Source organism: Dichomitus squalens (assembly GCF_000275845.1).
Source record: "Dichomitus squalens LYAD-421 SS1 unplaced genomic scaffold DICSQscaffold_10, whole genome shotgun sequence".
Taxonomy (NCBI): domain Eukaryota; kingdom Fungi; phylum Basidiomycota; class Agaricomycetes; order Polyporales; family Polyporaceae; genus Dichomitus; species Dichomitus squalens.
Genome location: NW_006766892.1, coordinates 735,155 through 747,218, shown reverse-complemented (window position 1 = coordinate 747,218; position 12,064 = coordinate 735,155). Strand labels below are relative to the sequence as shown.

Here is a 12,064-nt window from a genome sequence, read left to right as displayed (position 1 = left end):
GCTTCTACTTCGCCTTGGTGCTGGGCCTCATGGCGCTGACTATGGCGCATATTCGAGGGGCAAGCACATCCATGCAAATGGAATAGAGAAGAGATGCAATAACAACATACACACTACCTTAGCTGCCCCCGTCCGCCCCACCATCCCCATCCGGGCTCTTCGCGGTGGCAGCCTTGTCGTCCACCTTGTTCCTCTTGTTAATTAGGTCGTCGAAGAACTTCTTGAGCGCCTGGTGTTGCGTCTGGTCGTCTGCGGAGTTCGGCGTCGTCGCAGATAAAGGCGCAGGCGATGTCGAGGACGTGCTGCGGCCGAGGATGGCCGCGCCGGCAGTCGGGACGGAGAGCGTCGAAGGTGGCGGTCGCGCACCCGTTCGACTGGCCAGCTTCCGCGCGGGGTCGTTCCCAACGCTGACGTTGAGAGGGCTAGTCCCAGCCGCGGCTGAGCTCTCCATCTCCGTCAGTGCGCGCTCGACGTTCGGCAGAGTGAAGCTGCTGCTGCCCATAGGGCCGACGATACCCGCGGACGCGGTCTCATTGGGATTGCGGAACGCGCCGCGGGGGTCGCGATTGGGGTTCTTTGCGTTCTCGTCGTAATTCTTCGCCAGGAAGACTTGTTCCGGAGTCGGGTTGTTGAGCGGAGGGAGAGGCGGGGGCTAAGGCAAACGTGAGCCAAGCAACAAAAGGAGATGTCGGATCACATACTTTACGGCTGAGATCAGGGACGAGGCTCGCATACAACTTGGTTGCTTTAGGACCGTCGTCATCGTCTGCACCTTCCAGATCGTTCTCCCAAGCCTCTCCCCACAACCTCGCGTCAAATCCTTCCCGGAGGACTGCAATCTTGCCCCAGCTATCCCATCCGGCCGGGATAACAATCCTGTCGCGGTCGAGTGCGTTCGGTTTGGTCTGGAAGGGGAATGGATTGCGGGGGGGAGCGACGACCTCACCGCCCATCGAAGGTGAAGGAGCAGGCGGCGTGAACAGCGTATGCAATGCATATTGCCTCAGCACTTGGAGCGTTGTGGGCTGTGGAGTAGTGTAGAACAATCCAGCACCATCTTGAAGAATGTGAACAGCCGAATGCGAGAAGCTAGATGGGAGTACCTACACTTCAAACATATTGTCCGCAAGATTTGCATGATACTGTCCGTGCGCTCCTCCCACTCGCCTCCCTTTCCTTTCACCATGCCACCCATGCCCGACGGACCAGAGCCGATGATATCGTTGCCCTCGTCTATCAAGTCGGCTTTCGTGCAGACCACCACAATGGGAACACCGGCAGAATTGTGCGTAAGCGTGCCCTGCCCTAAGGGCAGCACAGTGCCGGAGACGGTCGCCGTTGCAGGAAGAGGCTCTGAAGAAGGTTCCGTATAATGCTGCCAGTGTGCTTGTACTATTGAAACGCAGATACAGCCATGAGTGACGGTTGAATGAGAGGGATTTGGCTTGTACGCACGTCTTTCACGGTTCTCTTCCTTCGCGATATCGAGCTCACGAGATCCATCCCCTTTGACCCACTTCTCGACCCAGTCCAACCACGTCTCTAGCTCCTCAATGAATGACCATGGTCGCGTCCAGTCTAAGGCGATTACTACGAGGGTATGCGGCAGTGAGGTGCGGGGCGGAACAAAGTGAGGTAATAGCGCGGTGAATGAAGGCGCAGAAGACGGAACGGTGTATACGGACAGGCGTGCAAGGGTATCTATAGTAGGAACATAAGACATGAAATCTCCTGGGCACGTTATACTACGCACCTTCATCCGCATCGTCTCGTACATCGGCCCAGTCGTAGCCAATTGCGAAGTCAATGCGTGTCTCCTCCTTTGTCTCATCCGGTGGAGGTCTCTGTAAAAGAGCGGAAGCTAAGCTAGACTTTCCGGAAGATGGTTCGCCGAGAAGGATTATCTGCTTGGAGGGTATAGAGCGCGTAGTAGAGACTGAATCTAGGATGGATGACCACAGGTCCTGCGGCGGCGCGTCCGGTGAAGAAGGTCGTGAGTTATCCATGGCAGCAGCCTACGAGGACGTCGTCAGAGAGCGTTGGATGTAAATAGAGCCGGTGGCAGGAGAGAGACGTGCAGGCACTTTCAGGACAGTGGACGAGTGCATTCAAACTCCGGAGACGCGCCTCTTCAGACGCGCCATCCATACTGTTTCCTACTGCAATCGATAGTCACGACGTCCTACCGCTATTACTCTATCCGCGCACCTTCGTATGAGGAGGTCATCATGTCTGCGGCAGTCGCGCTACCCCAACATCGCCTTCTGGAATCACCCAATTCTCGGACGATAGAGATCGGTCCGTGGACTATCACCGCTTCCACCAACCCCATCTCGAACGCAGGGCAATCCGACGCGTTGCAAGCTGCAATCGGAGGCATACCTCTTCCGGAGATGACGTTCGGAAACAACTCGCTTGAGCTGGAGCACAAAACGAGCGGATGGAAGTATGCATTCACGACGGAGGAGGCGCTCAAAGGTGTGAAGAATGGCGAGCTTGAAGATGGCGATGGAGGGGTCAAAGTTGGCTACGCAGACGCTTGGATAAAGAGCAGGTATGTCATCTCCCGGAGGAAGGAATGTCAAGCGCGGCATTAACAGGTACTCAGAACAAATCCGTTGTCCCAGATCCCGATGCCCACGACCGTCCCTACAAAGCCCTACGATTGGACGTACACAACCCTATATCCAGGCCACTTAGAGTCGTCTTCAAAAGACATCAAGTGGAAACCTGCAGAGCGTAACAATGCCAAGCACACAATTCCCCTGGCGGAGCTCACTCGTCACGATCCTATCTTATTTTACGCCGAGATCCCCTTATACGAGGATGAGCTTCACGATAATGGCGCCTCCCATCTACTTGTCCGCATCGTACGTCAGGCTTGTTCCTGGCCTGATCCCACTCTGACCTATTCACTCTTGCTTAGCGTGTAATGCCTACGTGCATATTCATTCTACAGCGATTCACATTGCGAGTTGATAACGTCCTGTTCCGCACATACGACACTCGCATATATCACTCATTCGCGTCCTCTCCGTCTCTTGTGGTTCGCGAAACAAGCGGTTGGGAGGCACCCTACGAGAGGGTCAAAGTAGTCAGTTACTCCTCGTCCAATCTGTTTAGGCTCCTGCTGACCCTGGGATTGCAGCGGTTACCCAGGCGAGACGATCTAACGCCGTTGACGGATCCCATGTGGATAGCGAAGATTCTGTCAGAGATGCCCTCTGAGATTTCGCGGGAAGTTGGCGCTGGAACGAAGTGGAGAGGTCTTGGAACGAAGATTGAAGTCGCAACGTTGGAATAGTCGAGTCGTTTCGACATAGGGGTCTAGTGTCTGGCTGTGATGCGTGCGCAGAAGACCAACGTTCTGTAGCTTTAAGCGATCCTGTATAACAGCTCCTCCTTGGTATGACATACCGCGCAAGTGGTTAATCACAAGGGTGGTGTTTTTGAACGATTACCAAAAGGGGCGAGGGTTCCAAGCGATCGAGAATTTGTGACAGGCGCCTAAGACACCCTTCCTCCACCTTCTCACCATTGCACCGACCAAGCTCGCGCGTGCCATGGACGTCTCTGACATTCTCGCTGCCCATCAAGCAAAGCAGTGCGTGGAAACTCAAATTGAACTTGCTATCTCTACTTCATCACTTATATGGCCCCAGAAAAGCAGTCCTCGTCGAGAAAGACATCCCGCTCGAGGTCGATGCCGGTTTCCTAACAGTCACCGACCTCAACCCAATAGATACCGAAAGCTATGAGTGCGTTGGATCTCTTCTAGTACGTTGCGCCTGACCTGACGTAATGTTTTGGAACTATCTTCAGAGCCGATCTCGAAGAGTATCTCATGTCTACTGCGCGAGACGGTGTACAAACCCTCATCGCCTCTCTCTTCTCCTTGCCCACGATATCTACCGACGATGGGCCGTTAGCGCAGCTCCCCCCGCCAACAACACAATTACCCCGCGCGAAGCCTCTACCCAAACCCAAGCCTCCAACCAAATGGGAGCAATTTGCGAAGGCAAAGGGTATTCAGAAGAAGCGGAGGGACAAAAAGGTCTGGAACGAGGAGAAGCAGGAGTGGGTCGACCGTTGGGGTTGGAAGGGCGCGAACAAGGACAAGGAGGTTCAATGGCTTACCGAGGTCCCTGCGAATGCCGGTATGGCCAATCCCTCTTCCGCGCTGCACATCCGCCCACAGAACTCATACGACGATAGATGTGGACTTTGACCCCGCAAAAGCCGCGCGTGACGAGCGCAAGGCCCGCGTCGCGAAGAACGAGAAGCAGCGCTCTGCGAACCTCGCGCGGGCGGCGGCGGCGGGCTCCAGTTCGGACGATCGGAAGAAGACAATTGATCGGACGCTCGCGGTCACTCGGACAAGCACGGCGAGTTTGGGGAAGTTCGACCGCAAGTTGGATGGCGAGAAGCCGTTGAAGGGTGTCAAGCGAAAGGTAAGCCGGACGGCTGATCATACCCTTAGCCCCTTGTCGATACTGTGCGACGTATGTTTTGCAGTTCGAGCCTACAGAGACATCTGCGTCGAAGGAGAAGTCACAAAACCTTGCCATTATCTCAAAACTTGACAAGGAGCCCATGGCAAAGAAGTCGAAGAAATCTTCGGACTCATCCGGTGATGTCCTCAACGTTAGGAAGGCTATCCGGTCAGCGAGCAAGGGTAAGGGCAGTGCAGCGCTAGCTAGGGAAGGGGCCAGTAAAGGTGGTAAGGGCAAGAAGGGCAAACGGTAGCGTAGTCCCTCGCATATGGTATCATCACTTTGTGTCGACTGTGTGGTTCACCATACATCTCCATCTCGGTCGCTAGCTTTTTGATGCTGCTCTGGAAGTCGGTGATAACCTGTTTGTCATTTTCGCATAATATGATACATACAGCGGGTGTCGCATATTACGGGTTTTCCATGAGCTATATACTGTATAGTAACAGCGTCCGTGGTCCTCCGGTCCTCTCCATCGCGAGAATCCTCACTTTGAACTGCTCTCAACTGGCAGCCTATCCAGCTTCGCCTTTCCATCCTTAATCCACTCCTCCTTCACCAACTTCTCCTTCTCCGCATAATAGAGCTTGTAGACAAGCTTGATCGTGCCCTCGCTGACACCTGCGACCGTGCTGATCTCGCGCACGGTCTTCGGCTTGTCAAGCAAGTAGCACGTGAAGTAGATGGCGCCACCCGCGATAGACACGGGCGATCGGCCATCCGCAATACCCAGTTCGCGAGCCTTGACGATGATATCCGCGCAAATCGGCTGGAAATTCGGAGGCAACGCGAGGTGATTGCAGTAGCGCACCAGCAGGTCCTCCGCACCGGTGGTACCGCTGGGGGTGATCGCATGGCGGTCCTGGGACGCGCCGGGGGTCAGGTTGAACGCCTGCTCGAGTGCTTTGTAGCACTGTCCCAGGACCTTCTTGCTGACGTGGGTGAGGTTGCAGATCTCGCGGAACGTACGGGGAACATGCGCTTGTCGACAAGCGATAAAGATACAGGCTGCGATCACTGCCTCAAGAGGCTTGCCGCGGAGCAATTTCTCCTCATCCGACCGCTTGTACAGCTGCTTCGCGATATCGGAGATGGTTTTCGGGAGGGAGAATTGGTCGCACCAGTTCGAGATGTCCCGGAACGCCTGCAAAAGATTGCGCTCTGAACGCGAAGAGTTCGCACGAGAGGCTGCGCGCTGCAGCTCTCGCGCCAAGCCGGAGCCACCGTCTTTGAAGGAGATGGTAGTGTCCAGCTGCTCTATCCCTTCCATGAGGGGATCAGACGCCGCACCAACACGGGACGGGTCGTCACCCTCGTCGTTCGCGAACGTCTAAATACGACTAGCGTTAGACAGTCTAGCGCAAAGCATTGTAAATATCTGCGGTGAATGTAGGTACTTACCCGCCACTCACTTCTCGTGTCGACGATCCTGTCGCCCAGCACTAGCCCACAAGTGCCACATACGAGGTCCCCGCTGCTAAATTCCTCGACAATGTTCGGATTGGGATCTCTGCATTCAGGGCAGATGAGGCGGACAGCGAGATCAGGGCCGAAAGTCTGCTGCAGGGCCTTCTGAGGAGGCTGAGCGAGGGGGAACGGCTGAGCGTATGCCATAGCAGATGTGGGTTGTGGAGCGACAAAGGACAGTAGACAGGAGAAATGAGTGGTGGAACGGCTGGCTGGGTAGCGTCGAGTTTTGTTCTGGTTAAGGCGTTGGTATCAGTGAGCTTCAGTGGCTATTTGTCTCTTCATGATATCATGATCCTCGGAAAGGACGTACCGCTGCACTTGCCCACGCAGATACTCTGTTGTATGCAAGGCAGAACCCGCCCAAGGCTCGTCGACGTAGGAGATGGCGAAGGTTAGCGACAAGAAGCGTGCAGGCCTCAATTGCGGCAGGGCGCCACATACCCTCCCTAAACCGCGCTTATCGGGGAAAAGTATTAGTAATTGTCCACTCCAGCCAATCAGCGTTCAGATGGCCCTTGCCTTATCGAACCCCGCTAACGCCGGTTCCCGACCTTCATCCACTGCCACCACTGCTTCCCCTCTCTTCGCCATGGGCAAATGGTTTGTCAGAACCGCAATACAGTAAAAACAGGGCTTAGCTGAGATAACCTCTGCAGGACCTTGGAATATCACGACGAAGTGCTTCGGAACAAGATAAAAAACTTGGTGTTAGTGTCTCACCTGCCCATCCAACGTGAGTTCCTTGAAAGTTACTGACTCCTCACAGGCAGGGCGCCATAAAACGAATGAAGGTCGAGCAGGATGACCCCTCTATCACGTACGAAGCCTTTGTTGAGGAGCTAGATGAGGGAGATGCCTTCACGGCGACGTTAGTGGACGTTTTGGTCAAGGTACGCCCCACGAATTGCGACGTTCTGTGCATAGCCCCTCAACGAGCAAACATCATAGGAATTGGCTGAACGCAAACAGCGTCCCAATCCCGGGGACCGTCGACTCATCTCAGAAAGGACCGCGAAAAGCCTACGTATGCAGGCAGCCCCCTTGCATGTCTACCGCGGCAGTTCTCTGAGAGACCGCGCCCGTCGCAGTGTCCCCCTTCCTCCTCCTCGTCCCTACGGCACCACGTTCCATGACATCTTATCAGACTCCGACGGAGATGAAGAATACGGCACCATGTTGGGCAGTTCTGGACAACTCGAAGGAGCGCAGATCAATACGGATCTATACGACGCGTATCTCCCGTCGACATATGACCTTCCAGGTTCTATGTCACGTTCATCGGAACGGAACACAATTTCCCCGCACCCTCCAGAGTCCTCACGATCTTGGCTTATGAACAGCCCCCCTCCACGGTCTCCCTCTGCTGGCCATGCTACGGCAGGCTGGTTGGGACTCGGTGGTCCTGGCTCGTCCTCTCTTACTCGGCAAGGCAGCATCCGCCGCCCGCATCGCTCCAGGACAATAGACACGTCGAACGAGTTTGCGGGATTCACGTCGCGTCGTCGCTCTGCGATCAGGAACAGTACAACGCAGGATGATGGACCACGCGGGGAATCGTCATCAGATACCATTGGGAGGTCAAGTTCTGTTGACGCTACCAGGCTAACGGAAGCGTCATCCTCTGCCACAGATACCGGCGCAAGAGGGGGTCTTGATCTCAGCGCTTGGATGGCGCGTCGCAGGGCGGGAGCGTCATCCTTCGGCAACATCACTGTCGACGAGCTGGGTTGGCCTGTAGCGAACTCAAACCCCAGCTCATCACAAATGTGGTATTCCTTAACTGCGTCGTCTCCTGCTTCGCCAGAACCGATGTCCTTCGCCCCCCTCTCCCGCGGATCCAGTACCACGGACCTTAATGAAGATCGTCGACAAGTCATCGCCCCACGTTTGCGCCGAGGGGGCCTTCGTCCACCGGAGTCGCTATTACTCCACGGACCTGCATCACCGGGCACCGGCCCATCCCTCCTACGCCTAGCATCGCTCTCACCACCATCTCCATCTGCTCATGTCACCTCTGCGCCAGTGGAGGCTGCAGGGGAGTCATTGACGCCTCCTGCACAAGGCACTTCTGTACCACCTTCGGCCTCCAGGGCTGCTTCGCCTGCTATCGAGTCCCGGTAGATCGCCTGGAGATGTGTTTGGTTGGATTAGTTTCGGCAGCTCTTGTATCTTTACCATCTGTACTAGTACCATCTGCTCTTGCCGTCTCAATCTCACCGTCACGTCTTGGATTTCGCCTTGACTTTTAATCCTCTTTACTCTCAGCATGGTGTGAGGGTATCGCGCACGTGACGTTATACTTCCGCTTTGTTCGGAATCAGCCCGAGCACGCTTGAAAGCTTGACCGCTCACTGTCATGTCCTCAGATCCCGTCCCCGTCTTCAAGAAACGTGCTCGTCCACCCCCCCGCACACGACAGCTGTTGTCTCATGATGAGGATGATACCCCTGCTGCTGAGGCTCCTGAAAAACAGGTGCAGGATGAGGAGAAGCTAGAGTAGGTACTCGGGCGTGCTTTAGGTCGAGTATATGCGCTACGACTGACGACAACGCACTGTAGTATCGCAGATTTGATTGAGCTGCGCAAACTCAGGAAAGCAAGGGAGGGTATTGACGCTGCTAAGCTCACGAAGGGTGACGTGAAGAAGAAACGCAAGCGGCCTAAGGAGGCTGAGGAGGAAGCGTACGGACTCAGACCAGGTGCCTCGACCCAAGATAAGGAGGACGATGAGTGAGTCTCACCTGTGGTATGGTATAACTCACATCTTCGATGCACTGACTGTATGCTCCAGGGATGTCGAAGACACCGAAGCCAAAGCACGGAGGGTCGTACGCACAAACAACTTCACCCAGCAAACCAATGCGCTTGATGTCGACAAACACATGTACGTCGCTTCCTTCGGTGCCCTTTCGTGCTTCTCATCTCCCTCCAGGATGGCGTATATTGAAGAGAACATGAAGCTACGTCGGGGTGCGAAAGACGACGACAAGAAGGATGAAGGCCCAGCGGATCCCTACGCTGAGTTGTTCCGCCTTACGAAGGCTGCACAGAAGAAGGAGGAGGAAGGGAACGTTACGAACAGTCTTGCCATGCTGACTGCGATACCGGAGGTTGATCTAGGCATGGAGTGCGTACCCTTGTCTCGTGCCACTCACGTCCGCTGACGGTCTTCCCAGTACACGACTCAAGAATATCGAGGAGACGGAAAAGGCCAAACGCCAGATATCCGAACTGCGTAAAGAGCGGTCAAAGAAAGCGGACGACGAAGCCCATCTCGCGGCAGCCCGTTGTACGTGCCACCCTCGATCTTGTTTTCTTTTCGTGCCGCTCAGGACATGCACGCTTATGCCTGGGCTCAGTCTATCGTCCCAACCTCAAAGCGAAGTCGGATGCGGATATCATGCGTGATGCTAAGCTCGAGGCGATGGGCCTTCGTCCCGACGATCACGAGTATCGTCGACCATCGGATAGGGCACAGATGGCGACGGACGAGATCGTGAGTCATGCCACATGATAACCGAGGATTCTGTATAGCTGACGCACTTGCATCAGGTGATGGAGAGGTTCAAGAAGAGGATGCGTAAATGAAGGGCGGACTTTATTCAGGACCAGTGTATATCGACTGCATCTCGTACAATGGATTTTCAGTGCGTGCAGTGTCGATTCATTTGTGTCGTTATGATGTGAGTCCGGCACGGATATATTCATGAGAGACTCGCTGACGATTGTCAATGGTACTGGAGTGGGTCTCCGTGGCGAAGACTCATTGTCACCTGCATGTAGCAACGCTGGTGGACCCTTGTACTCGGAATCAACACATCAATGAGGCTCTTCCAACTGATCTATTGAAGGCAATGGGCGCACATGGAGAAAAAAATATGTCGAGTACCCACGATGACAGCCGACACTCCTGGCTGGCAGTACTGGGTACGGACCTACGCCTGAGCCTTTGCCACAGATCATCTCGCAAACGTCTCCGGGTACCGTGGACGTCATGGGTTGGATGTACATGTATGTGAAATTTGTCCCCCTTTATCTAGTAGCTTCCTGTCCCTCGACCTCACGGGCGGGCAGGGTGGTCATCATGAAGAAGCCAAGCAACTTGCCATACAGCTGTCCTCGGGCTTGGGCAGGTTCCATTTTGAAGGAACCGTTCATGAACGTCGGCTTTGTAGCTGGATGATGGTCGTAATTTGCAATCTGAGTGCACTATAGTGAACGCGTCCCCATTGACGTGTTCATATACTCGCCGTTCGCCGCAATTCATTGCTTGCTTGCTGATATACTCTGTTCGATAGGTCCGAGATGTGTATCATATGATTACGGGCGTCGTGCAACAACATCCTCCTGTGTCAGACGTCAGACAGTCACGTCTTACAGCTGCCGTACCTTGGCAGGCTATCGACGCTTCGAGGAACCTTCTCTCACCACGTTTCTATTCGTATGGAGTCTGCTGCGTTCACATGGGATGCAGGGTCAATGGATTTTAGATACTCTCTTTGTATGATGGAATAACGCAGAGACCATTGGCCCGCGAAAATCAGCACTGTGTACGCCCGTTCTAAGGAGCCATAGATCACTCCATCCTATTCCAAATTGTGCTTGACATGCCACTCAGGCTCGATAGCCAACACCAAAACCTCCTCCTGGCGATTGGGCCTGCGTATCCTTGCGTGACTTTGGAGAATGTGCTGAATCATGTGGGACCTGGGCGCCATTATGGTGTCGACCACTCCCAGCGCGCGCATTCCGTCCTCCTGCTCCGTCTTATACTCGCACCCCGAGATGCCTTCCTGCATAAACCACAACGGCAGCACTCTTATTCTTGATTCCTTGCCTCCAGAGATACTTTAAGCTACGTCACTAATGCCGCAATCCACCGCCAAACCGGTCTTCGACAAGCCCCTTAGGCTTCCCCTCTCCCAAGAGGAGATCGACTCAATCAACGCCTACCTCCGCGACGTGACCCCGGAGCAGATCCTCGAGTGGGCTCATGAACATGTTCCCGGCCTCTTCCAGACGACGGCCTTTGGGCTCACGGGCCTTGTCGCCATTGACATGCTTTCGAAGATCACCCCAAATCCCCCTCCGCTGATCTTCGTCGACACACTCTATCACTTTCCAGAAACCTACGAGCTCGTCGAGGAGGTCAAGAAGCGGTACAATCGCGACGTGCATGTATACAAGCCCAAGGGTTGCGAGACGGTGGAGGACTTCGAGAAAAAGCACGGGCAGAAGCTCTGGGAGGCGGATGAGACGTTGTACGACTACCTCGTGAAGGTACGCTGTTCCTTACGCTGTCCCGCTTTCTAACGCTAATGTTTTTGACAGGTCGAGCCTGCTCGAAGAGCATACGAAGAGCTCGGCGTGAAGGCGGTCATCACCGGCCGCCGCGCATCCCAAGGCGCAGATCGCGCGAATCTGCAGCCTCTCGAGGTCGACAACACCGGTCTCATCAAGCTCAATCCTCTCTTCGCCTGGACGTTCCCCTTCGTCCAGTGGTACGTCGACAACAACAAGGTCCCGCGCAACAAGCTCCTCGACCAGGGCTACCGTAGCATTGGCGACTGGCACAGCACTGTGAAGAGCGGCGAGGGGGATGCTGGTGAGCGTGCGGGCCGGTGGGCGGGCAAGCAGGAGAAGACCGAGTGCGGTCTGCATGTGGATTACTTCAAGCTGAAGGCGGAGGCTGAGAAGAAGGTACGCTATTGCGCATGTACATGTATCAGCTGAGTTTGGTGACTGAACCTCCCTCCGATGTAGCTAAAGGAGAAGGCTGCCGACCAACAGTCTTCAGAAAGTGCGTCGGCGCTGGCGGTCGAGGCGATCGCATGATCGAGGAGGATGCGTGGCTACTTGCTGCTCTAGGAAGCTATCCACTCGTGTATAGTAGCACTATCTTATGCTTTCGTCCCCTTCGTTCTGTTTCGCCGCCTTGACTCTGTTCACGCTCCACCTCCGGTCCATGAACCTGCAAAATGATGTTGGACAGTGCGCCGATGCCGAACGAACGCCCTGCAAACGCTCAGCAGTGCATTTATACTATCACCGGTAGACGTCGAGCGATCCGATTGAACCTTGAGCATGATTTGTCTCTCAGC

General features: G+C 54.9%; 6 protein-coding genes across 6 annotated transcripts; 4 read left to right on the top strand and 2 right to left on the bottom strand.

Annotated features, from left to right (window-relative positions):
• Positions 1–56: 56 nt before the first annotated feature.
• DICSQDRAFT_180221 (dynein light intermediate chain) lies at positions 57–2,006 on the bottom strand (the record flags this gene model as incomplete). The annotated part of the gene is made up of 5 exons (XM_007365004.1): positions 57–652; positions 702–1,057; positions 1,108–1,392; positions 1,456–1,701; positions 1,754–2,006. The coding sequence occupies 5 exons, from the start codon at positions 2,004–2,006 to the stop codon at positions 119–121; spliced, it is 1,674 nt and encodes a 557-aa protein (XP_007365066.1). The 3' UTR covers positions 57–118.
• Positions 2,007–2,186: 180 nt separating this feature from the next.
• Positions 2,187–3,428, top strand: DICSQDRAFT_85215 (type 2A phosphatase activator TIP41). The gene is made up of 4 exons (XM_007365003.1): positions 2,187–2,554; positions 2,609–2,870; positions 2,927–3,094; positions 3,149–3,428. Exons 1-4 carry the CDS (start codon positions 2,229–2,231, stop codon positions 3,302–3,304), a joined length of 912 nt encoding a protein of 303 aa, XP_007365065.1. The 5' UTR covers positions 2,187–2,228; the 3' UTR covers positions 3,305–3,428.
• Positions 3,429–3,532: 104 nt separating this feature from the next.
• DICSQDRAFT_135943 (cyclin-like protein) lies at positions 3,533–6,338 on the bottom strand. The gene is made up of 6 exons (XM_007365002.1): positions 6,274–6,338; positions 5,895–6,194; positions 4,216–5,823; positions 3,823–4,157; positions 3,663–3,758; positions 3,533–3,604 (listed from the first exon to the last, which is right to left on the bottom strand). The coding sequence occupies exons 2-3, from the start codon at positions 6,105–6,107 to the stop codon at positions 4,981–4,983; spliced, it is 1,056 nt and encodes a 351-aa protein (XP_007365064.1). The 5' UTR covers positions 6,108–6,194; positions 6,274–6,338; the 3' UTR covers positions 3,533–3,604; positions 3,663–3,758; positions 3,823–4,157; positions 4,216–4,980.
• A 282-nt stretch (positions 6,339–6,620) lies between these two features.
• Positions 6,621–7,190, top strand: DICSQDRAFT_39920 (uncharacterized protein; the record flags this gene model as incomplete). Its single annotated transcript, XM_007365001.1, has 3 exons — positions 6,621–6,674; positions 6,734–6,853; positions 6,912–7,190. Coding segments are annotated over 3 exons (453 nt in total), but the record flags the coding sequence as incomplete, so codon positions are not given.
• Positions 7,191–8,319: 1,129 nt separating this feature from the next.
• Positions 8,320–9,551, top strand: DICSQDRAFT_126606 (uncharacterized protein; the record flags this gene model as incomplete). The annotated part of the gene is made up of 7 exons (XM_007365000.1): positions 8,320–8,459; positions 8,523–8,693; positions 8,755–8,847; positions 8,896–9,090; positions 9,140–9,252; positions 9,323–9,459; positions 9,498–9,551. 7 exons carry the CDS (start codon positions 8,320–8,322, stop codon positions 9,549–9,551), a joined length of 903 nt encoding a protein of 300 aa, XP_007365062.1.
• Positions 9,552–10,787: 1,236 nt separating this feature from the next.
• DICSQDRAFT_85207 (phosphoadenylyl-sulfate reductase) lies at positions 10,788–11,874 on the top strand. Its single transcript, XM_007364999.1, has 3 exons — positions 10,788–11,243; positions 11,295–11,663; positions 11,727–11,874. The coding sequence occupies exons 1-3, from the start codon at positions 10,830–10,832 to the stop codon at positions 11,796–11,798; spliced, it is 855 nt and encodes a 284-aa protein (XP_007365061.1). The 5' UTR covers positions 10,788–10,829; the 3' UTR covers positions 11,799–11,874.
• The last annotated feature ends 190 nt before the right edge of the window (positions 11,875–12,064 follow it).

Bases quoted from the DNA above. Each gene is read 5' to 3' on its own strand.
- DICSQDRAFT_135943 (XM_007365002.1), bottom strand. From the start codon at position 6,107: ATGGCATACGCTCAGCCGTTCCCCCTCGCTCAGCCTCCTCAGAAGGCC. The intron at 5,824-5,894 runs GTAAGTACCTAC...AGTCGTATTTAG, and splicing joins ACACGAGAAGTGAGTGGCGG to ACGTTCGCGAACGACGAGGG.
- DICSQDRAFT_85207 (XM_007364999.1), top strand. From the start codon at position 10,830: ATGCCGCAATCCACCGCCAAACCGGTCTTCGACAAGCCCCTTAGGCTT. The intron at 11,244-11,294 runs GTACGCTGTTCC...TGTTTTTGACAG, and splicing joins TGTACGACTACCTCGTGAAG to GTCGAGCCTGCTCGAAGAGC. The intron at 11,664-11,726 runs GTACGCTATTGC...CCTCCGATGTAG, and splicing joins AGGCGGAGGCTGAGAAGAAG to CTAAAGGAGAAGGCTGCCGA.
- DICSQDRAFT_85215 (XM_007365003.1), top strand. From the start codon at position 2,229: ATGTCTGCGGCAGTCGCGCTACCCCAACATCGCCTTCTGGAATCACCC. The intron at 2,555-2,608 runs GTATGTCATCTC...ACAGGTACTCAG, and splicing joins GACGCTTGGATAAAGAGCAG to AACAAATCCGTTGTCCCAGA. The intron at 2,871-2,926 runs GTACGTCAGGCT...ACTCTTGCTTAG, and splicing joins CCCATCTACTTGTCCGCATC to CGTGTAATGCCTACGTGCAT.